The 21,150-nt window shown below is 36.7% G+C and overlaps 2 protein-coding genes across 2 annotated transcripts; both read left to right on the forward strand.

The window, feature by feature from the left end:
- Window positions 1–1,349: 1,349 nt before the first annotated feature.
- On the forward strand, window positions 1,350–2,636 carry LOC149190166 (uncharacterized). The gene has a single exon (XM_089410446.1). The coding sequence runs from the start codon at window positions 1,350–1,352 to the stop codon at window positions 2,634–2,636; it is 1,287 nt and encodes a 428-aa protein (XP_089266572.1).
- A 36-nt stretch (window positions 2,637–2,672) lies between these two features.
- LOC149190167 (uncharacterized) lies at window positions 2,673–4,499 on the forward strand. Its single transcript, XM_089410447.1, has 4 exons — window positions 2,673–3,253; window positions 3,577–3,658; window positions 3,768–4,217; window positions 4,299–4,499. Exons 1-4 carry the CDS (start codon window positions 2,673–2,675, stop codon window positions 4,497–4,499), a joined length of 1,314 nt encoding a protein of 437 aa, XP_089266573.1.
- Window positions 4,500–21,150: the final 16,651 nt, after the last annotated feature.

Consider the following 21,150-nt stretch of genomic DNA (forward strand, 5'->3'; position numbering starts at 1 on the left):
TGGAAGGACTATGCCCGTCGGGGTTTGGGTGAGCTCGATCCGATCGAGCTAAGGCTTCTTCAATGGAGTCATCAACGCCCCCCCTCTCTGAAGCCGAGGCCTTTACCAAACTTCTGAACACTCTTCCAAAAAAGAAAACAACCAAGGCTGCGAAATTTGTGAAACGCTTGGATGATATCCCAGAGATCTTGCTTCCTCCTGAGAAACTGATTTAGGTCGCCCTTTCTTTGGTTGAGCGCGCTCTAGTGGGACAGTTCACCGGACTCTGGCCCTCCCCCAAAACCACAGAGAGCTGGGTCGCAAGGAACTGGGCGCCGCTGATAAAAGGCAAAGTCACTTCGTATTTTCTAGGGAAGGGATTCTTCCTGTTTGAATTCTCTGAAAAGGAAGATAAGGATCTGATATTCTGTAATGGACCCTATTTCATGGGCCCTCAGGGACTGTATCTCAATAAGTGGATGCCTGAACTTGATCCAGCAGTTGACGTTCCCACAGCCGTCCTTGTGTGGGTTAGATTGCCCAATCTACCAATGCATTGTTGGAACTAGGAGTCCCTTAAGCACATTGGAAACACCTTGGGTAAATTCATTGATTGAGCAAAAAGTAAAGATCAATATGATTGCGCTAGAATCTGTGTTGAAGTTGACCTAGAGGTCGGTCTACGTGAGGCAATAAAGATTAGGGTTGGAAGCTGGACGCATGTTCAAAAGCTGGATTACGAGCAGCTACCATTCAAGTGCAGGAAGTGCCAGGTCTACGGCCACTTTGCTAGAGGATGCCCAAAAAATACTGAAGCGGAGAAAGGCAAGGAGGAAGGATGGACGCAGGTTAGAAGGACCAAAAGCAAAGCCCCTAGAACTAGAAATATCAATGGTAAAGCTACCCAAACAGGCTCAGGGCTTCAAACTCCTCACATGGAAGAGCAAGGAAATAAATTTATACAGTTAAGCTCAGCATTAGAAGATACCCAAGAAATGGAGATACAAAATGAAGGATCACCCAAAAAAGAGCCCCCCCCCCGGACCAAAGCAAGCCGAAAGTAATGCAGACAAAATAGAAGAGATACCCTCAGAAGAGGCTGAGGAAGTGCAAGGCTCGGAGGACTCAGAAGAAGAAGGCGAAATAGGAGAATCGCAAACCTCGGCCAGAAGATCATTGAGAGGCCGAAAATCTGCCCGTGAAAAAAGAGAGCAGGAGACCTATAAAGACAAACTGCAAGGAAGCCAACCTACCCTTGAGAAACTCTTGGCTAAAACTCCGAAGATGACTAGAAACCAGCCCCAGAGCTCTAAAGGAGCTCTCCACTCCAAATGCAAGTGATGAAGATCATCTCCTGGAACTGTAGGGGTATGGGGAGCAAAATAAAAGAAGAAGCCGTCAAAAGTCTGATAAGATCCGAATCTCCTGACATACTCCTCATCCAGGAGACTAAAATGGAGGACAAGGCCTTCCTCCATATCGGCAAAAATATGTGGAAGAGAAGTGAAGGGCAAGCTGTCTCAGCCTGGGGTGCCTCAGGAGGCCTGGGCACCCTCTGGAATGCAAACAAATTTTCAAGGGTTAAAGAGATCACCAACACTCATTGGTTGTTCTCAAAGCTGAAACACGTTGACTCAGATGAGACCCTCTGTCTCTTTAACATGTATGCTCCAGTCAGCGCAGGAGAAAAACAGATTTGTTGGGATTCTATTAGAGGTTTGGCAGACTCAGAAGATTTAGCAAACATCATCATTACCGGGGATCTAAATCTCACATCAACTTTGGTTGAAAAACGTGGAGGAAGCATTGTAAGGGATCCAACGCGAGAATGGGTTGAGGATCTGCTCCAGGATTGGGACATGATCGACATCAAACCTTCGTCGGGCAAGTATACTTGGTCCAATAAAAGACTCGGTCCGGGTCATATTGCTGCAAGGTTAGACAGATTTCTTGTTCAAAGTACTTTTCTTTTACTTGGTTTAGAATCTAGAATGCATATTCTCCCTTGTAGTGTATCTGATCACAGGCCCATCAAACTTGATCTTTTGGCTCACATGGATCAAGGCCCCATTCCTTTTAAATTCAGCCCCCTTTGGGTCAAGGAACAATCCTTTATGCAATTAGTAAAAGATACTTGGAAGCAACCAGTCAATGGCTCTGCCTTCTTTGTCTGGGAGGAAAAGCTCAGGAGATTGAAAGCTGCATTGAAAAACTGGGTAAAAACTCTTCCCAACCCAGCAATGGAAAGGAAAAAGTTACAAGAATGTCTCGAGATCCACCAACTGAACTCGGAAAATGAAGAGATCACAAAAGAAGTTCTCGAAAAGGAGGCGGACCTACAGAAAAAACTTCTTAAAGCAAGCTCGGTTGAGGAAGAGTACTGGAGGACCAAATCTCGTAGGCTTTGGCTCAAGGCAGGAGATAGGAACTCATCCTTCTTTCATAAGCAAGCCCAAGCTTGGAAAAATTTCAATTCCATCTCCGAAATCAAGGTAGAGAACATCATCCACAGAGATATTCAAAGTATAAAAAATGCCGCCTTCCTTCATTTCAAAAATCTGTATAGTGAAAAAGAGGGTCAGGAGCATACTTCAACTTCAATAAATGAGGTTCCCACTCTGATTTCTCCCAGAAAGAACCAGTTTTTGGAAGCATAAGTCACTAACAATGAAATCAAAACCGCCCTCTTTGCTATGGAGCCTGATAAGGCCCCAGGCCCAGATGGCTTTACTGCCAGATTCTTACAGAACTGCTGGCAGATAGTGGGAAAAGATTTATGCAGAATGGTCCGGAAATCTCAAGATTGTCAAAAAATTGGGGGAAGCACCAACTTGACTTTCCTAGCCCTTATCCCAAAGGAAAAAGGCGCCAACTCAATCTCCAGATTTCGTCCTATCTCTCTTTGCAATATAGGCTACAAACTGATAACAAAAGTGATCGCAAACAGGCTGAAAACTATCCTTCCAGACATTATCCCTGAGAATCAGGGGGGTTTTATTCAGGGAAGACAGATAGTGGACAACTTTATTCTGGTCCAAGAGGTGATTCACTCAAGCTTGGCTCGGAAAGAGAAAGGAATGGTCGTCAAATTAGATCTTGAAAGCGCCTTTGGCAGGGTGAGACATAGATTTCTGTTGGATGTCCTGCACAAATTTGGGTTTGGCCTCAAATTTATCAAATGGATCAAGGCTTGTATCAGTGAGCCTTGGATTGCCCCTTTGGTGAACGGGAGGGCCATTGATTTCTTCAAAGCCTCTAGAGGGCTGAGGCAAAGGTGCCCTCTCTCCCCCTTGCTCTTTGTCCTCCAAGCTTCAGTTCTCAGCTTCCTCTTGAATAAAAAGTAGTCAGAACAAGAAATAATGGGATTGAACATCGCAAGAGGTGTCAAAAGCATAAATCATGCGCTCTTCGCGGATGACTCTCTCTTGCTGGGTGCTGCCTCCTTGGCCTTGGCTAAAAGATTTAAAGATGTGGTGGATGTCTATTGTGAAGAATCAGGAAGCAGCCTCAATAAAGGCAAATGCCATGTCTTTGTCTTCTGCTGGAATGCCTCAGCCAGATCACTCCAAGCCATTTCTAACTGTTTTGGTTTTGCAGCCTCCTCTTCCTGGTCTTCATTCAAGTATCTGGGGCTCCCTGTCTTCCAAAAAAGGGCTCTCAGCAGAGACTGGCTGCCTCTGTTGGAAAAATTCAAATCTAAAATTCAATCCTAGGGATACAACTGGCTCAATCTAGCAGGTAAGACAGTGCTAATAAAAGCGGTCTTGAACAGTCTTCCCATATATCAGGCAGCAGTTATGATGGCTCCTATTGGCATCACGAGGAAAATGGAGGATTATATAAGAAACTTTTTCTGGAAATGTGGCAAAGCTAATGAGAAGAGAATCCCCTTATTAAGCTGGGACATAATCTCATTACCCAGAATGGAAGGCGGATTGAATTTTAAGAATCTCAGCAAACAAAATATGGCTATGGGTGTGAAATTGTTATGGAGGATAATCGCCCCAAAGCCGGGTTGGCCGCAGCTAGCACTATGGAAAAAATACTACCGAGGGCAGAGAGCACGCTGCTTGGACAAACCTAAGATAATCTCTGGAACGTTGATACACAAACTGTGTGAAAGAACCTCCGCCTTAATTAATCTACATGCGCACTGGATTCCTGGAAACGGAAAGCGCATCCAAATTTGGGAGGATCACATTATGGGCAGTGACCCCCTCGCTGATGATCGCTCTCTGGTCTTATTGAAAGAGTGGATGGACAGAGCCGGTATTAAAATGCTGTGGGATTTATCACACTGAGAGAATGATGACTGGCAGAGATGGAAAAATTTAGAGGTGCTGTTGAATATTGCCAATGATTATGCTATATTCCTCTCCCATCTAAAAGGCAAAGCCCCTTTGAATAGCAGGAAAGCAGACATTCGGGGATGGGGTCCGATCCCTGGGAGTTATACTGTTTTGCAGGGCTATAGACAGCTCTCTCGGCATCCTAATGTCCCACCTGATCCGAAGCCCTAGCTGTTGGCATTATGATACATATGTTGTACTTGATGGCAACCCACTCATCTCAGACGATAAATTATAGTGCAGAAAAGTTCACGCACTTATATGCAGAGAAAAGTTTATTTCATGTAGAGAAAAGTTCACGCACTTTTATGCAGAGAAAAGTTTATTTCATGTAGAGAAAAGTTCACGCACTTTTATGCAGAGAAAATTTTATTTCATGTAGAGAAAATTTCATGCACTTTTATGCAGAGAAAAGTTTATTTCATGTAGAGAAAAGTTCACGCACTTTTATGCAGAGAAAAGTTTATTTCATGTAGAGAAAAAGTTCACGCACTTTCATGCAGAGAAAAGTTCCTTTCATGAAGAGAAAATTTCACGCACTTTCATGGTTGGCTCATGGTATTAGTCCGACAGTTTTTGATCCTATGGTTTTGGTCCATGGTATTGCATCCAAAAGTGTTGATCTCACGCACTTTCATGGTTGGCTCATGATATTAGTCCGACAGTTTTTGATCCTATGGTTTTGGTTCGTGGTATTGCATCCAAAAGTGTTGATCTCACGCACTTTCATGGTTGGTTCATGGTATTAGTCCAATAGTTTTTTGATCCTATGGTTTTGGACCGTGGTATTGTGGAAGGCCTAAGACTATAAAAGAGGAAGGAGATCATTTGGCAAAGTATCATCGAATGAATTGAATATCTAATAAGTGCTAGATCTGAAATATTTGTGATTGGGTTATGGTGCAGATCTGGATCTGAATGAAGGAGGAACCTTAGCGCATAAAGAAGGATAAGTTCTTTTGATGGGTCATAATCTTTATGCTTGAATAATAGTATCTTTGCATGATTTTGATCTGTTATATGAGGCGCATGCTTGATCAATAAATCTGACAATCTGGGTTAATTAGTGTCTGAATTTTTGAAAGAAGGAATTATCCTTTATAGATCTGCACGCAGGTTTCAGGTTGTTGAAGTAGCGTATATCTTTAAATTATGATCTAGCTGCCTCTGTTTGTTGCTGCAGTGTTTTGGGTTCAGAATTTGGTATATGGTTACTGTCACTGTGTTCTGGGTACAGCTATCAGATAAGTGTTTATTGTGATTCAGTTTTTGTTCGGTTGGTTGAAGCAGCAATTTTTTATGTTCATGGATCCAGTCTGAAAATTTATGAAACGTGGTCCCTGGAAGAAAGAGAAGGTTGTAGCCTTCAGTAGGCCAGCACCTACATACTAGTATCTTGGCTAGTACAAGAGCTAAGAGGGTTGTAGCTCTCTGCAGGTTGTAGCCTGCGTACTGGTAAAGGACTGCACCAGTACAAAATCATTGTAAAACGAGTTTCTAATTGAAAGAAGATAGAGACATATTGCAGCAGGTGGTTTTCACCCACATTGGGTTTCCACCTTATATCTGGTGTTCTTTTGTGTGACTATTTGTTTTTCTTGTTCCTGCTCATTATTTTATGATACTGACATACAAAGTAATGATCAATATTTGAAGAATTATTCAAAGTATAAATAAGGAAGATAGATTGATAAGAATTTGATAATACTGATTCACCCCCCCCTCTCAGTATTATTTCCAACAATTGGTATTAGAGCAGGTCCTTTTGAAGAAGCTTGATCGCTTGAAGGAAGATCTAATATCATGAGCAACTACGAGAGGGAAGCATCAATCAGGCCACCGATTTTTGATGGAACAAACTTCGTATATTGGAAGGTAAGAGTTACTGCCTATCTTCAATCTTTGGGTACAGAAGTATGGGACATTATAGAAACAGGGTATACTTTTCCATCAGCTACTCCTACAGATTCAGCTGAGAAGAAGAAATATGAAACAAATGCAAAGGTGGTTAATACTCTTCTAGGATGTCTATCTCAATCTAAATTCGTGAAGGTTATGCAATATAAATCCGCAAAAGAAATATGGGACAAGATTGTTTTGAGCTACGAAGGAGATGAACAGGTAAAACGTGCAAAACTTCAAACCCTCAGGATTCAGTATGAGAGTCTCAGAATGTATAATGATGAAAGTGTGGCTAACTATTTCCTTCGGGTAGATGAGATTGTTAATTGTATGAAAAACTTGGGTGAAGAAATAAAAGAGGCTGTTGTGGTTGCAAAAGTCCTAAGATCATTGTCCCCCAAGTTTGAATCTAAAGTGTCTGCAATATAAGAAAAGGAAAATCTACGAACTCTTACTATGTCTCAGCTACACGGAATTCTAACTGCTTATGAAATGAGAAAAGGAGGTCCATCAGACAGGAGAGAAGCTGCTTTTAAGGCTTCAGGCAAAGGAGACTACTATGAATCAAGTCACGTGCCAGAAGAAGAAGAAGAATCAAATTTTGTCAGAAATCTTCAACGGGGTACTGGAAGGTTCAGAGGTAAGCTACCTTTTAAATGTTTTGTTTGTGGAAGAGTAGGTAATTATGCTACCAAATGTCCTCATAAGGATAAGATTGACAAAGGAAAGGAACAAGATTGACAAAGGAAAGGAACCTGCCAGATGGAACAAGAAACAAAATGCAAATAAGAAAAGCTACTACACTCATGAAGACAGTGATGGTCTATCAAATAGTGATGAAGATGAACGAGGTAATGACTATAAACTTTTAATGGCATTTGAAGATGATGATTACATGGATGCTATAGATGTGGATAGTTTTTATGAAGAGATTTCTAGACTTAAGACATGTATAGAAGAAAAGAATATGATCATTGATACTCTACAATTTCAAATTGATGAAAAAGAAAAATATCTTGAAAAGTTAGAAGGTGAAATTGTTGGCCTTAGAAAAGAAATTGAGAAAACAAAGGCTATTAATCTTAAGTTTGTCAAAGGATCTGAAACTCTGGATGAGATCATCAATGTACAGCGTTCTCCGCTAAACAAGACAGGTCTAGGGTATAATGGAGAAACATCTCAAGCATCCACCTCAAAGAGTTATCTTGATGCAGCAAGAAGGAATGAGAAAAAGCACAATGGAGATCACCAGGTAAAGCAGGGACGAATTACATCAAGAACGAACAAAGACTATCAGGTAAACCAGGGGCAATCTGTCTTAAGGATGAAAAAAAGCTACAACCAGCCACAGGTAAAATCTTCTCAATTTGCTTCAAGAATGGATGACAATAGAAATTACAATCATTTGGCCGGTAGATTTGATAATCGCAGAAGTTTCTTCAATGGGCAATGTTTCTCTTGCCATAACTTTGGTCACAAAGCAGCTCAATGTGTTGCATATAAAACAATCATGACTAGAGAAGCTCAAAAACAAAGAAGTATGATCGGGATTACAAAAAGGACCTATAACAACTTTTCGACTCTTGAAAATGAAGTTGAATGTTCTATTTGCAATAACTTTGGTCATGAAGATTCTGAATGCAGGAGCAGGTTTCAGCAGACAAAGGAACAAGCCTCAAGCACCAGAACATGGAGAATAAAGGAACCACAAACAGAAAGATGTGGGATAGCATTTTATGCAGAAGGACAAGAAAATCTATGGTACATTGACAGTGGATGTTCGAAACATATGACAGGTGATAAAGAAAAACTTGAATCATATTCTGCTTTAGAAAAGGGAAAGAAAGTCTCTTTTGGAAATGATACTCCTGCAGCTATAAAAGGAAAAGGCACTGCTCAGTTAAAAGAAAAGGTCAAAGTTGGAAATGTTTTGTATGTTGATGGATTGAAGCATAATCTTCTAAGTGTCAGCCAGATGTGTGATCAAGGAACCGAGGTGATATTTAGATCAAACGGATGTCGTGTTTGTGATCTTGATACAGGTGAAACAGTGATCAAAGGTAGAAGAACTCCAAATAATCTATACATATTTGAATAAGGACAACAACAATGCTATTTGAGCAAGGATGATGAACACTGGTTATGGCACCGGAGGTTGGGGCATCTAAGTTTTTCACAAATAAGGAAAACATGCAAATATCAGGCAGTTCGTGGTCTTCCAGATATCAAAATTCCAGACAACACCATATGCAAATCATGTCAGTTTGGAAAGCAAACCAGAACTAACTTTCCAGAGAAGGAAGGATCAGCTAGCATGCCTCTTGAGCTAGTCCATACAGATGTATGTGGTCCATTTAGGAAAAGGACACCTCGAGGAGAAGAATACTTGATATTATTCATTGACGATTTCTCCAGGTTTGTTTGGTTAGGACTTATGAAGCACAAAGACGAAGCATTCGAGAAATTCAAATCCTTCAAAGCCTTGGTTGAAAATGAATCAGGTTACAAAATTAAGTGCCTCAGGTCTAACAGAGGTGGGGAGTTTACCTCAAATGAATTTTTCGATTTCTGTGAAGAACATGGGATAAGAAGAGAATTCTCTACAGCTAGAACTCCTCAGCAAAATGGAGTGGTGGAAAGGATGAACAGAACAGTCCAACAAATGGCTCGTGCTATGCTGGATGAGTCTGGAACTCCTGCAACTTTCTGGGGTGAAGCCGCATATGCTGCGGTTGTTATTCTCAACAAAACAAATGTCCGAGTGAACAGCACTCAAACTCCTCATGAGCTCTGGTATGGTGAGACTCCTTCGGTAAAGCACTTCAAAATCTTTGGGAGAAAATGCTATATTAAGAATACTGATGAGCAACTTGGCAAACTTGAACGTAGAGCAGATGAAGGCATTCTTCTTGGTTATTCTCCACACAGCAAAGCATATAAGTGCTACAATAAAAGACTTGGAAGAATTGTTGACAGCATTGATGTAGTGGTTGATGAAAAGGGATACATTCCTAGGCAAGTAAATCATGAAAATATCGAAGAAGATGAAGACTACCCTCAAAGACAGAATGATGAAGAAGAAGAACCTCAAGAAGCACCAGAGGAACAGATAAGGATAGAAGAGAAGACTCCATCCCGGTACGTTCAGAAGAATCATCCAGAATCTCAGATTTTGGGGCAGAAAGAAGCAGGTGTACAAACAAGAAGAACAATTGCAGAAGCTTCAAGCTATTTGGCATTACTCTCCTCCACTGAACCACAAAATGTAAAAGAGGCATGCAAAGATGAATGTTGGGTCAAAGCAATGGATGAAGAACTTGAGCAGATCGAAAAGAACAACACTTGGGATTTGGTTCCTAGACCAAAGGATAAGAATGTTATAGGGACAAAATGGGTCTTCAAAAATAAGTTGAATGAAAATGGGAAAGTAATTAGAAACAAGGCAAGACTTGTTTGTAAAGGGTATGCGCAGCAAGAAGGAATAGATTTTGAGGAAAATTTTGCTCCTGTTGCAAGACTTGAGGCCATCCGAATGTTCCTTGCTCTCTCAAGCTTTCAAAAGTTCAAAGTATTTCAAATGGACGTGAAATCAGCCTTTCTGAATGGAGACTTAGAAGAAGAAGTATACATTTAACAGCCAGATGGTTTCATTCTTGGAAATGATCCAAATCTTGTATGCAGACTGAAAAAGGCTCTCTATGGTCTTAAACAAGCTCCAAGGGCTTGGTACTATCGTTTGGACAAATATCTTCATCAACAAGGTTTTTCAAAAGGATCAGCAGATAGAAATCTTTATATAAAAATTGAAAATGACAAATTGCTAATACTTGTTGTGTATGTAGATGACATTATCTTTGGCAGCAATGAAGAATCTATGAGTCAAAGCTTTGCCTTGGTGATGCAGAAAGAATTCGAAATGTCCTTGCTTGGAGAATTGACATATTTTCTTGGCTTGCAAATCCAACAAAAGGAAGAAGGGATCTTCTTGTCTCAAACCAAGTATCTCAAGCAGATTTTGAAGAAATATGGCATGGAAGATGCAAAACTAGTATGTACACCCATGGTCACAGGATGTAGCCTCAGTGCAAATGATGAATCAGCAGCAGTACATCAACCAACCTACAGATCTATGATTGGAAGTCTACTTTATTTGACAGGTACCCGACCAGACATCATGCATGCAGTGGGAATAGTTGGAAGATTTCAGGCAAATCCAAAGGAAACTCATCTTCAGGCAGTAAAGAGAATCTTCAAATATCTTCAAGGGACTCAAAATTATGGCTTATGGTATCCTAGAGATACAGATCTCACACTTCATGCTTATACTGATGCAGATTGGGCCGGAAGCGTGGATGACAGGAAGAGCACAAGTGGTGGTGCATTCTTTATGGGTTCCAGATTAGTATCTTGGTTCAGCAAGAAACAGAGTTCGATTGCCTTGTCTACAGCTGAAGCAGAATATGTTGCTGCTGCATCTTGCTACACTCAACTCCTTTGGATGATGCAGACCTTGCAGGATTTTCAAATCACTTATACACCACCCATCTCCATCTTATGTGATAATACAAGTGCAATCAGCATTTCAAAGAACGCAGTCATGCATTCAAAAACCAAGCACATACCAATCAAGTATCACTTTCTCCGGGAACAAGTGCTTGAACAAAAGGTCAAGTTGGAGTATGTTCCTTCTAAGGAACAGGTTGCTGATATACTCACCAAACCATTGCCTAGGGAGACCTTTGAATACCTCAGGCAAAAGCTGGGGGTTGTTGATGCATCATCTTGTTGTTGAATCTCTTCTGATTGTTGATTGTACGCAAGGTTCATCTGAAGTATATGCATACATGTGCTGGGTTGCGGATTGGTCAAAGATCGAATGGCACAGGTTCAGGGGAAGCATATCATGCATTGTTGGCATTATGGAGGAAGTACAGAAGGAGATCATGGATGCTGGTCTGAATATTGCTGCAATGGTATCAGAGGATGCTGGTCTGAATATTGCTGCAATACGTCTCTATCTCTTTCATGGTCATTTATGGTGTTTGATGGATTATGGTTCTTCTTTGCAGATCTGGTTTATAGTCAGGGGGAGCATGTTCTTAGGGGGATCATAACCCTTTGCCCTTGATGTCAAAGGGGGAGAGTGATTGGTTGTTGTTGCCATCAAGTCCAAAGGGGGAGATTGTTGGCATTATGATACATATGTTGTACTTGATGGCAACCCACTCATCTCAGATGATAAATTATAGTGCAGAAAAGTTCACGCACTTATATGCAGAGAAAAGTTTATTTCATGTAGAGAAAAGTTCACGCACTTTTATGCAGAGAAAAGTTTATTTCATGTAGAGAAACGTTCACGCACTTTTATGCAGAGAAAAGTTTATTTCATGTAGAGAAAAGTTCACGCACTTTTATGCAGAGAAAAGTTTATTTCATGTAGAGAAAAGTTCACGCACTTTTATGCAGAGAAAAGTTTATTTCATGTAGAGAAAAAGTTCACGCACTTTCATGCAGAGAAAAGTTCCTTTCATGAAGAGAAAATTTCACGCACTTTCATGGTTGGCTCATGGTATTAGTCCGACAGTTTTTGATCCTATGGTTTTGGTCCGTGGTATTGCATCCAAAAGTGTTGATCTCACGCACTTTCATGGTTGGCTCATGGTATTAGTCCGACAGTTTTTTATCCTATGGTTTTGGTTCGTGGTATTGCATCCAAAAGTGTTGATCTCACGCACTTTCATGGTTGGTTCATGGTATTAGTCCAACAGTTTTTTGATCCTATGGTTTTGGACCGTGGTATTGTGGAAGGCCTAAGTCTATAAAAGAGGAAGGAGATCATTTGGCAAAGTATCATCGAATGAATTGAATATCTAATAAGTGCTAGATCTGAAATATTTGTGATTGGGTTATGGTGCAGATCTGGATCTGAATGAAGGAGGAACCTTAGCGCATAAAGAAGGATAAGTTCTTTTGATGGGTCATAATATTTATGCTTGAATAATAGTATCTTTGCATGATTTTGATCTGTTATATGAGGCGCATGCTTGATCAATAAATCTGACAATCTGGGTTAATTAGTGTCTGAATTTTTGAAAGAAGAAATTATCCTTTATAGATCTGCACGCAAGTTTCAGGTTGTTGAAGTAGCGTATATCTTTAAATTATGATCTAGCTGCCTCTGTTTGTTGCTGCAGTGTTCTGGGTTCAGAATTTGGTATATGGTTACTGTCACTGTGTTCTGGGTACAGCTATCAGAGAAGTGTTTATTGTGATTCAGTTTTTGTTCGGTTGGTTGAAGCAGCAATTTTTTATGTTCATGGATCCAGTCTGAAAATTTATGAAACGTGGTCCCTGGAAGAAAGAGAAGGTTGTAGCCTTCAGTAGGCCAGCACCTACGTACTAGTATCTTGGCTAGTACAAGAGCTAAGAGGGTTGTAGCTCTCTGCAGGTTGTAGCCTGCGTACTGGTAAAGGACTGCACCAGTACAAAATCATTGTAAAACGAGTTTCTAATTGAAAGAAGATAGAGACATATTGCAGCAGGTGGTTTTCACCCACATTGGGTTTCCACCTTATATCTGGTGTTCTTTTGTGTGACTATTTGCTTTTCTTGTTCCTACTCATTATTTTATGATACTGACATACAAAGTAATGATCAATATTTGAAGAATTATTCAAAGTATAAATAAGGAAGATAGATTGATAAGAATTTGATAATACTGATTCACCCCCCCCTCTCAGTATTATTTCCAACACTAGCAGGGGTTCTGGTTACAGACAATGCTCCCTAAGATCGACTCCTTTTGTTGGCTTCTTTGCCACCACAGAATCTTGACAGAGGATAGGCTCCGGAAAAGAGGCTTTATAGGACCCTCTCGATGCTCGTTGTGTGGGGATCATGAAGGAAATGCCTCCCATATGATGCTCTACTGTAAATTTGCTGCAGACCTTTGGAAGGAGGATTTAAGCCCATGGAGCATTGACTTCGCTCCCCCTAATCACTGCTCAGAATTGTTCTCAAATTGGCAGCGTATGTACCCTGGTGGCACTGCTCAGAATCCCCATATCAAAGAAGCCTGGCTCGCCCTTCCCAAATTAATCTGCTGGCACATATGGCTGGAAAGAAACCAAAGGATATTTAGGGACAAGAAGAGTGATCCCAAGATAACCTGGGTAAAAATTAAAAGCGTTAAAAGCCATCTAAAAGACTGTTTGGGTAACCAGCTAGATAGGACAGATCTCAGTGAACAAGAAATTGTATGGGGCGCCTCTCTTGATCTCCAATTCACTGATAGAGTTAGGATCCCCCCTCCGCTAAAACATTGGCAAATCCATCTTGAGGATACAAAATTTGCTGAGTTTTGCATCAAGAAGGCAAAAAAGTTCTCTGTTTTGACGGTGCAACAAAAGACAATCCAGGTATTTCCGGAGCAGGTGGTGTTATTAAAAGCGCAGAGGGTAGAATTGAAACTAGATACGCTTGGGAGTGGGCTTTAACACCAGCATTCAAGCTGAAGCACTAGCTCTTCTCCAGGGGCTCAAGATGCTCAAGTTCCTGGGTATCAAAGATGCAGTTGTATTTGGGGATTCCCAGACTATTATAAAGGTCATTGTGGACAATTCCTCTCCTTCGGATTTAAGACTATCAAGATTGCTAAGCAGAATTAATTCCTTGACAAACTCCTTTCAGAGTCTGGAATTCCTTCACGTAAAGAGAGACAACAACAAAGAAGCCGATGCCAAAGCCAATAAAGCAGTTCTTCTCCCTCTCGGAGTTCTTCTAAGAGACGGAGACGAAGGCTGGGATCCCATCCCTTAAATTGTCTGATAAAAATGTTTTACTGTCTAATATTGGAGCAGTTTGTTTATATCTGCAAATTAGGAAAGATAGAGAAAGTCGCAAGTACTCCTTGGTGGCATAAGTTGTTCAAACCTTGTACTCCTCATTTGTGTGGTGACACATATTAAATGCATAGATAATATATAATATGTGTCGCCACACAGATTATAATGATAATATATAATATGTGTCGCCACACATATTATAATATTTTTTTTATATAGGTTTAAAACCAACAATACGTAGATTTACAACCAATTATAGAGGTTGAATCTTACCATTTATAGGTTTTCTTTTGAGAGTTTCACTTCCATACAAATCCTTCCAATACGTGAAATCCATTGTTGGGAGATGATCTTTCCATTTGTTGACCAAACTTGTTTCTCAAGTATACTATTAATTTTTCATCCCAAAAAATCAACTAATATTGTGGAAGGCAAACCCATATAGAAACAACTAAAAAGATATTGAATTTTGGATTGAGGAACATCCCTCAAGTACAAGTCACCCCTAAAGATTATATCAGTATCCTCCTTCACTTCAGACTGAAAAACCAAAGTAGCCTCTTCCAAAAAGATATGTATTTTAATGCATCCACATGTTCAAATTCCCTAGCAGATGTCAAACCATATATTTGCAATGACTTAAGGAGAACCATAGGCATACAAATTTGTTATCAAAATAGTTTTGTGGTATGCCAAATATTTTATTTCCATAAGAGAGTGGGTGAAGCAATAGGATCTCCTTCAATTTGTTTACAAACTTCAATCGGAAGGAGATGGTTGGTGTGTCACTTGTTTGTAGTTGTGATGAGGGTTTTGAATGTCTTAATATCTTAATGGAAAGAATTCACTACAAGGTCGAGGAAGTTTTTTTCCAATTATCAACATTGATTGTTCAAAATTATATATATATATATATATATATATATATATATATATATATATATATATATATATATATATATATATACATACATACATACATACATACATACATACATATACTTGGAATGAAAGCATGAAAATTTTAGGAGTACTTCCACACATTTTATGGATGGTAAAGTGGCTAAATTATTGACCCTAATTAACAACATTATTCTTTTACTTATAATGATACTGATGTAATAATCATTTCATTATCTTTTAAGTATTATTATTTTTGAAAATTAAAATTTGAGAGTTTTTAAAATATTATTAAGATACATTTGAAATCATAAAGACATTTATAATTCACATCACTCTTACTTTATTTCACTTAAAAATTAAATAAATTTAAAATTATATAAATAATATCACACTTAAACTAAAGTTTCATTAAATATATATCACTCTTAAACTAGAATTTCACTTAAATGTTCAATAACTTATATATTAAAATTTCACTTAAATATAATTTTGATTTTACACACAAAACTAAATGAAATGAAGTGAAACATTGAAATAAAATGAGAATTCTTTGTGATTCAAGGACTCGGATGGTGTGTTATGTACCTAGGGGGGATAATATGGGGTACCAAACCCAGAATATTATAGATCTGATACCACTTGTTGTAGATCTAACCCAGAATATTATAGATCTGATATGAAAATACAAGACAATGAAAATAAACCCAAAGATAATATGAAATGATACTTTATTGGTCAAACCCTTATGGTAGGGCAACACCATACATTCACTCCTTAAGGAAGGAGAACACTCCACAAGCCATATGCCTGTTCATACAATAATACTTCTCTTCATCTTCATCGTGGAGTCTCTAGCCTTTATATAGGCCTCATACATACAATACCATGTACCATTACCATGGTTTCCTTATACCATCAACTAATACCATGGGCCCCTTACATTATTATTAACTACTTGTGGTCCCTTACATGACATGGGTTAACCACCTTATTTATTACTATGGCCCATCCCATTATTACATTATTACCTTGGGTACCACCCTTGGTACCCCATATTATCCCCCCTAGGTACATAACATGGTGATCACTACATCCATAAAATATTTGTACCACTATATCCATAAAATATTTGTACCAAATAAATCTACCCAAAATTATTCACTGTCGGCTTAATCACAAAACCTAACCCAAAAATCTTGAGAGAATTAAACTTGTAACCTCTAAATAATAAAAATGCTTTAACCACAAAATCTTGACCAATTAAACTAACCCTCACAACTATTAACTATTTCAAATTTTATTTAATAACAAACAAATATAAACATAAAATATCAGTTCTTTGACTGCTTATACTTTATTCGAACAAAGTGAGCACTTTATTCAAACCAAACAAAGTGAGCACTTTATTTTGGACTCCATCCTTTATTTGAACAATCAAATGGATAATTAATTCTTTTTATTAGGTTTATTTGTTCAAATGGATACTTAATTCTTTTTATTAGGTTTATAATTTTTTTTGTTTAAATATTATTAGTGAAATTTATTTTTGTTTAAAAATATATATAAATCATGTTAATGTCCAGGCCAAATGTTACTTAGGTTCAATATCAATTATATGCACCAAGGGTTTAGTGGGATGCGTTATTTCACTAATTTGTTTTATAACAAAATTGTGTTTTATATTATAGCGTGTACAATTTTGTTTTGTTTTTTTTTTTTTTTATACACTAAGGTTTAGTGAGATCTCTCACTTTTACCAATTTGTTTAGTAATTAAGTTATATATATATATATAAAAGTCTGTTTTGTAACCAAGTTATATATATATTATTATTATTGTAATGGTAGTAAATATATATATATATATATATGTTTGTTTTGTAATCAAGTTATATATATATATATATATTATTATTATTATTGTAATGGTAGTATAGTTACATATTTGGTTTAGAGGTATGGGTTCATTTAGTTTGATGATTATATGGTTTGTATACTTTAATTTAATATGATTATGTGTTTTTTTACTAGTTATTTTTATAATTAGGTTGTAAATCATGTTGATATCCAAGCCAAATGTTACTTAGGTTCAATATCAATTATATGCACCAAGGGTTTAGTGGGATGCGTTATTTCACTAATTTGTTTCAGTTGTTTCATAACAAAATTGTGTTTTGCATTATAGCGGGTAGAGTTTTGTTTGTTTGTTTTTTTTTACACAAAGGTTTAGTGAGATCTCTCATTTTTACCAGTTTGTTTCGTAATTAAGTTTTATATATATATATCAGTTTGTTTTGTAATCAAGTTATATATATATTATTATTATTGTAATGGTAGTATAATTATATATTTAGTTTAGAGGTATGGGTTTATTTAGTTTGATGATTATATGGTTTGTATACTTTAATTTAATATGATTATGTAGTTTTTATTTTTTATTTTGTTAAGTTTATTTTTACATGATTATTTAATTAACAATTTTTTAGTAATTTATAGTTTGATTATGTGTTTTTTTACTAGTTATTTTTATAATTAAGTTGTATTATTGGTCATTTTATTATAGTTGTGGTTTTGTGTTTTTAAGCATGAGCCTACTCAATTTGATAAATATAGAGGTTTTTACACTAATTTTGAAATTAGCTCTTCATATGGCAATTCAATTAATAATTTTTAGCAGTAGTCTATGGCCTAGTTTTTTTGTCCTTCACTAATTAGTTTCATAATTAAATTGCGGGTCACATTATGTTATAGAACTCCTACTAAGTTCTTATACATAACTTTGATTCATCATATTTACATTAATTATAGTTACGTTAACTTACTATTATTTCATTCTAGCTCTCTTTTTTTCTTATATATACAACAAGCAAATTCATTTGAATAATCATCTTACTTTGCATATTTGATGTATTGTAAACATGGCTTTCCCCAAAGAGGTTTCTTTTAAGTTAGTTTTTCACTTGATTTAGTCATGGCATTCTTGAATTTGGTCATTTTTGTGATTGTTTAGTTATCCATAACATTTAGTATCTAAGTAGACAATTCTTGGTTTAGCTACTTCACATGAGTCATTTTACCATTTTTGCTCCAACTATTTTTTGATAATTATAATTGGAGTAAACTTTCAAGTTCAATAGGGAACATATCAAATTACATTGGATAAAAAAATTATAGTTTAGTTTACTATATTTTCAAAGTTATAAGCTATGTAAGTTAGGTTTTTTCATCTGGGCCTCAAACTAGGATTAAATAAGTGGTTTTGGTAGAACGATTATATCTTAGGTTTATAAGCTCAAAATTGAGTGTTAGTGATAGCATTGGATAGAAGAAAAATTCAGGTCTTTCAAGTCCAAATTTCATATGTGTTAGGAAAAACTTATGAATTTGTGGTATATACAATTTTTCTCTTTGAAAATAGGGGGAAACAAGTTCTTGTGATTTCATCCTAACTTTAATCTTAGAATATCCAAATTGCATGTGATCAATGCAATCCTTGACAATAAATATTATGTTACATCTTCTAAACATTTTATCAAAATAGGAATAGATTTGGTGAGGTTATACTAGGTTCAATGTCAACTAGTAGAGTAGACCTTGCAAAATCTTAAGCACATCGTGTCTAGACTTAATAAGCCAAGTGTGACACCTGTAAAGGATTTTGAAGGCTCATCCTTAATACAGAATAAGAGTCAAGAAGTTGGATATAAGGTGTCCAATTTGAAAGAGCCAATAAAGAGCATAGAATGTATAATGGCAAGAAAGTTTGACATCCTAAATATGGTAACCAAAATAAAACAATTAAAAAGACACCTATGCCCATAAAAGTGAGATTGAGTGTATTGTTTAAGAAAATGCTAGAGGTTAGCATCATTTGACCTAGCCAACATGATTTCTCTTCACTGATGATGATGGTTTAAAAAAAAATTCTTCATGAAATCTATATCCAAATTATAGAAAACTCAACCATATAACAATTAAAATAACTTTTTATTCCTATAATTGATGAATTTTAAGTTGAATCATGGGGAGTTGTTTACTTTAATAATTTGGATCTCCAATATTCAAGATATTGTCTTAGTAGAATGAGAGAAGAAGACATCCTAAAAAATACTTTTAAAACTCATGAATGTCATTATGAGTTTTTATCAATGCCTTCTGGGCTTACTAATGCACCTTCCACATTTCAAATCTTGATGGATGTTATTTTGAAACCCTTAGTCCTAAAAAATATTGTCTCTTTTTTTATGATATTATAATTTACAATGAATGTTAGGAAGAGAATGTGCAACATGTTGGTATGGCCTTAAAAAAATTGGAGGAAAAACAACTATATGAAAACACTTCGAAACATGCCTTTAGCATTCAAAAATTGGGATATTGGGGTCATATTGTATCTCATGAGGGTGTCAAGGTCCTTTAGTGCCTAAAATAATTGTCCCCTAGAAGAACATTAAAGATAGCAGGATAAGAAACTGACTAACAATTTGGATGGAAGGTGATCTAATGTCCAATCAAATAAAGCATCAAAGACATTGTAAATATGCATGAATGAACCATAGGAAACAATGGGGCAAGGGAAGGTCCAATAACTCTTAAAGAAGGTGACCCAACGGTTTATCAAGAAAATCCATGATAGACATTGGAAATAGACCTCGAAGAGCCATAAAAGACCACAAGAAAAGAAAGGTCCAATAACCTTGGTGGAAGGTGATTTGATGGTCAAAGTGAAATAAATTTCAAACAATATATAAAATAAAACCTTAAAATAGACATTGCATGAAAAATATTACTTGATGAAAGAGGCCGATTAAAGACAAAATCAAAATAGACAACAAAGAGGTTTTATCTCATCTTTGAGTTATTATTTGCTTGATTTCTTATGTATCATATTTACTACTAGTTATCTTTTTTCATGCTACACTTGAATTATATAAAACGAATAAGATAGAGAAAAAAATGTTATTAGAATTATGTAGTTGTTCCAATAGCTAGTTTTAATCATATTGTGGATTAGTTATTCTATTTTTTCAAACTCATATTGGTTAATACAGTTATTATTAAACATGTAATCAACCAAATAAGGAAACACACACACACACCTTTGGGTATTATAGATTCAGTTTAACCACCTTGGGGAATTGTATTAAAATAGTGGGATGATCACTTGATATTCTGTAGAATTGGTGGTTATTAATTACTAGATTCCATAATGACATGTACTTTTGTTTATCATGGACTAAGGTCACTTCCTAACTAGCACCATATTTGGTTCAATTACCTTTTACATCCTATCTAGGGTAAGGCACAGTTGATATGTTATATCTTTTTTTGTGATCATATATCCATGAATATAGAATAAAATGGATTACCAAGCCTAATAAAATATTATAATCTTTAGGATCTAAGTCAACTAAAATTTACAGTGTTGTGAAAAGATATCCTTGCTCCATTTAGTAATGTGTTACCACCCTGGTATATTTATAATGGGATTTCCCCTGTAACTTACTCATAGTTCACATGATTAGTGTCTAGTGTTACAATTCTCTTGGTTGTGATAGGATTTCAAATTGGGAAGGGAATGCTCCCTAAATGTTGGTTATCAATATAGTCATAGTCCCCATTTTACCATAAATTGAGCTTATTATCCACATAACAAAATATATTTTTTCATATGAATTACAAAAATAAAATTAATGCGTTAAGTGAAATTCATTTAAGTAGAAAACAAACACATCCAAATCATTGATAGAAAAAATTGTGGTGGGAAAACCTCAAGATGAGGGAAAAACTCACTCTCAATGATAATATAACTTATCTCAATTTAGTCAATTGTATTTCAATATAAACCCTTATAAGTTCTTCCAATTTTAATAGTATAGAAAAATATCATCTTCCTTCTCATATAGTCATATAACATAAAAAACTATAAAAAACTAACGTACACACACACACACATTCCATTGACTTTCTTAGGTTAATCCAACATCTTAGAAAGATCCCTTTGATATTCCCTTGTTCATAAAAAGTGTACATTTGATCTCAGTGAGGGGTTTTTATCCTTGGCACCATAGATTTATGATAATAAGACAACAAAGAGATAAATGGGATGCCAATGATGGTTCTAAGAACCCAAAAGGTAGAAGTGGGACATAGGGAAGTCTAATAACAAAAGAA

The sequence above is a fragment of the Pinus tabuliformis genome, chromosome 3_1 (genome assembly GCF_031772625.1).
Source record: "Pinus tabuliformis cultivar Carrire ecotype Pingquan chromosome 3_1, CPIR1, whole genome shotgun sequence".
Lineage (NCBI taxonomy): Eukaryota > Viridiplantae > Streptophyta > Pinopsida > Pinales > Pinaceae > Pinus > Pinus tabuliformis.

Bases quoted from the DNA above. Each gene is read 5' to 3' on its own strand.
- LOC149190166 (XM_089410446.1), top strand. From the start codon at position 1,350: ATGGGGAGCAAAATAAAAGAAGAAGCCGTCAAAAGTCTGATAAGATCC.
- LOC149190167 (XM_089410447.1), top strand. From the start codon at position 2,673: ATGGAGCCTGATAAGGCCCCAGGCCCAGATGGCTTTACTGCCAGATTC. The intron at 3,254-3,576 runs GTGCCCTCTCTC...TTGGTTTTGCAG, and splicing joins TCTAGAGGGCTGAGGCAAAG to CCTCCTCTTCCTGGTCTTCA. The intron at 4,218-4,298 runs GTCTTATTGAAA...GATGACTGGCAG, and splicing joins TCGCTGATGATCGCTCTCTG to AGATGGAAAAATTTAGAGGT.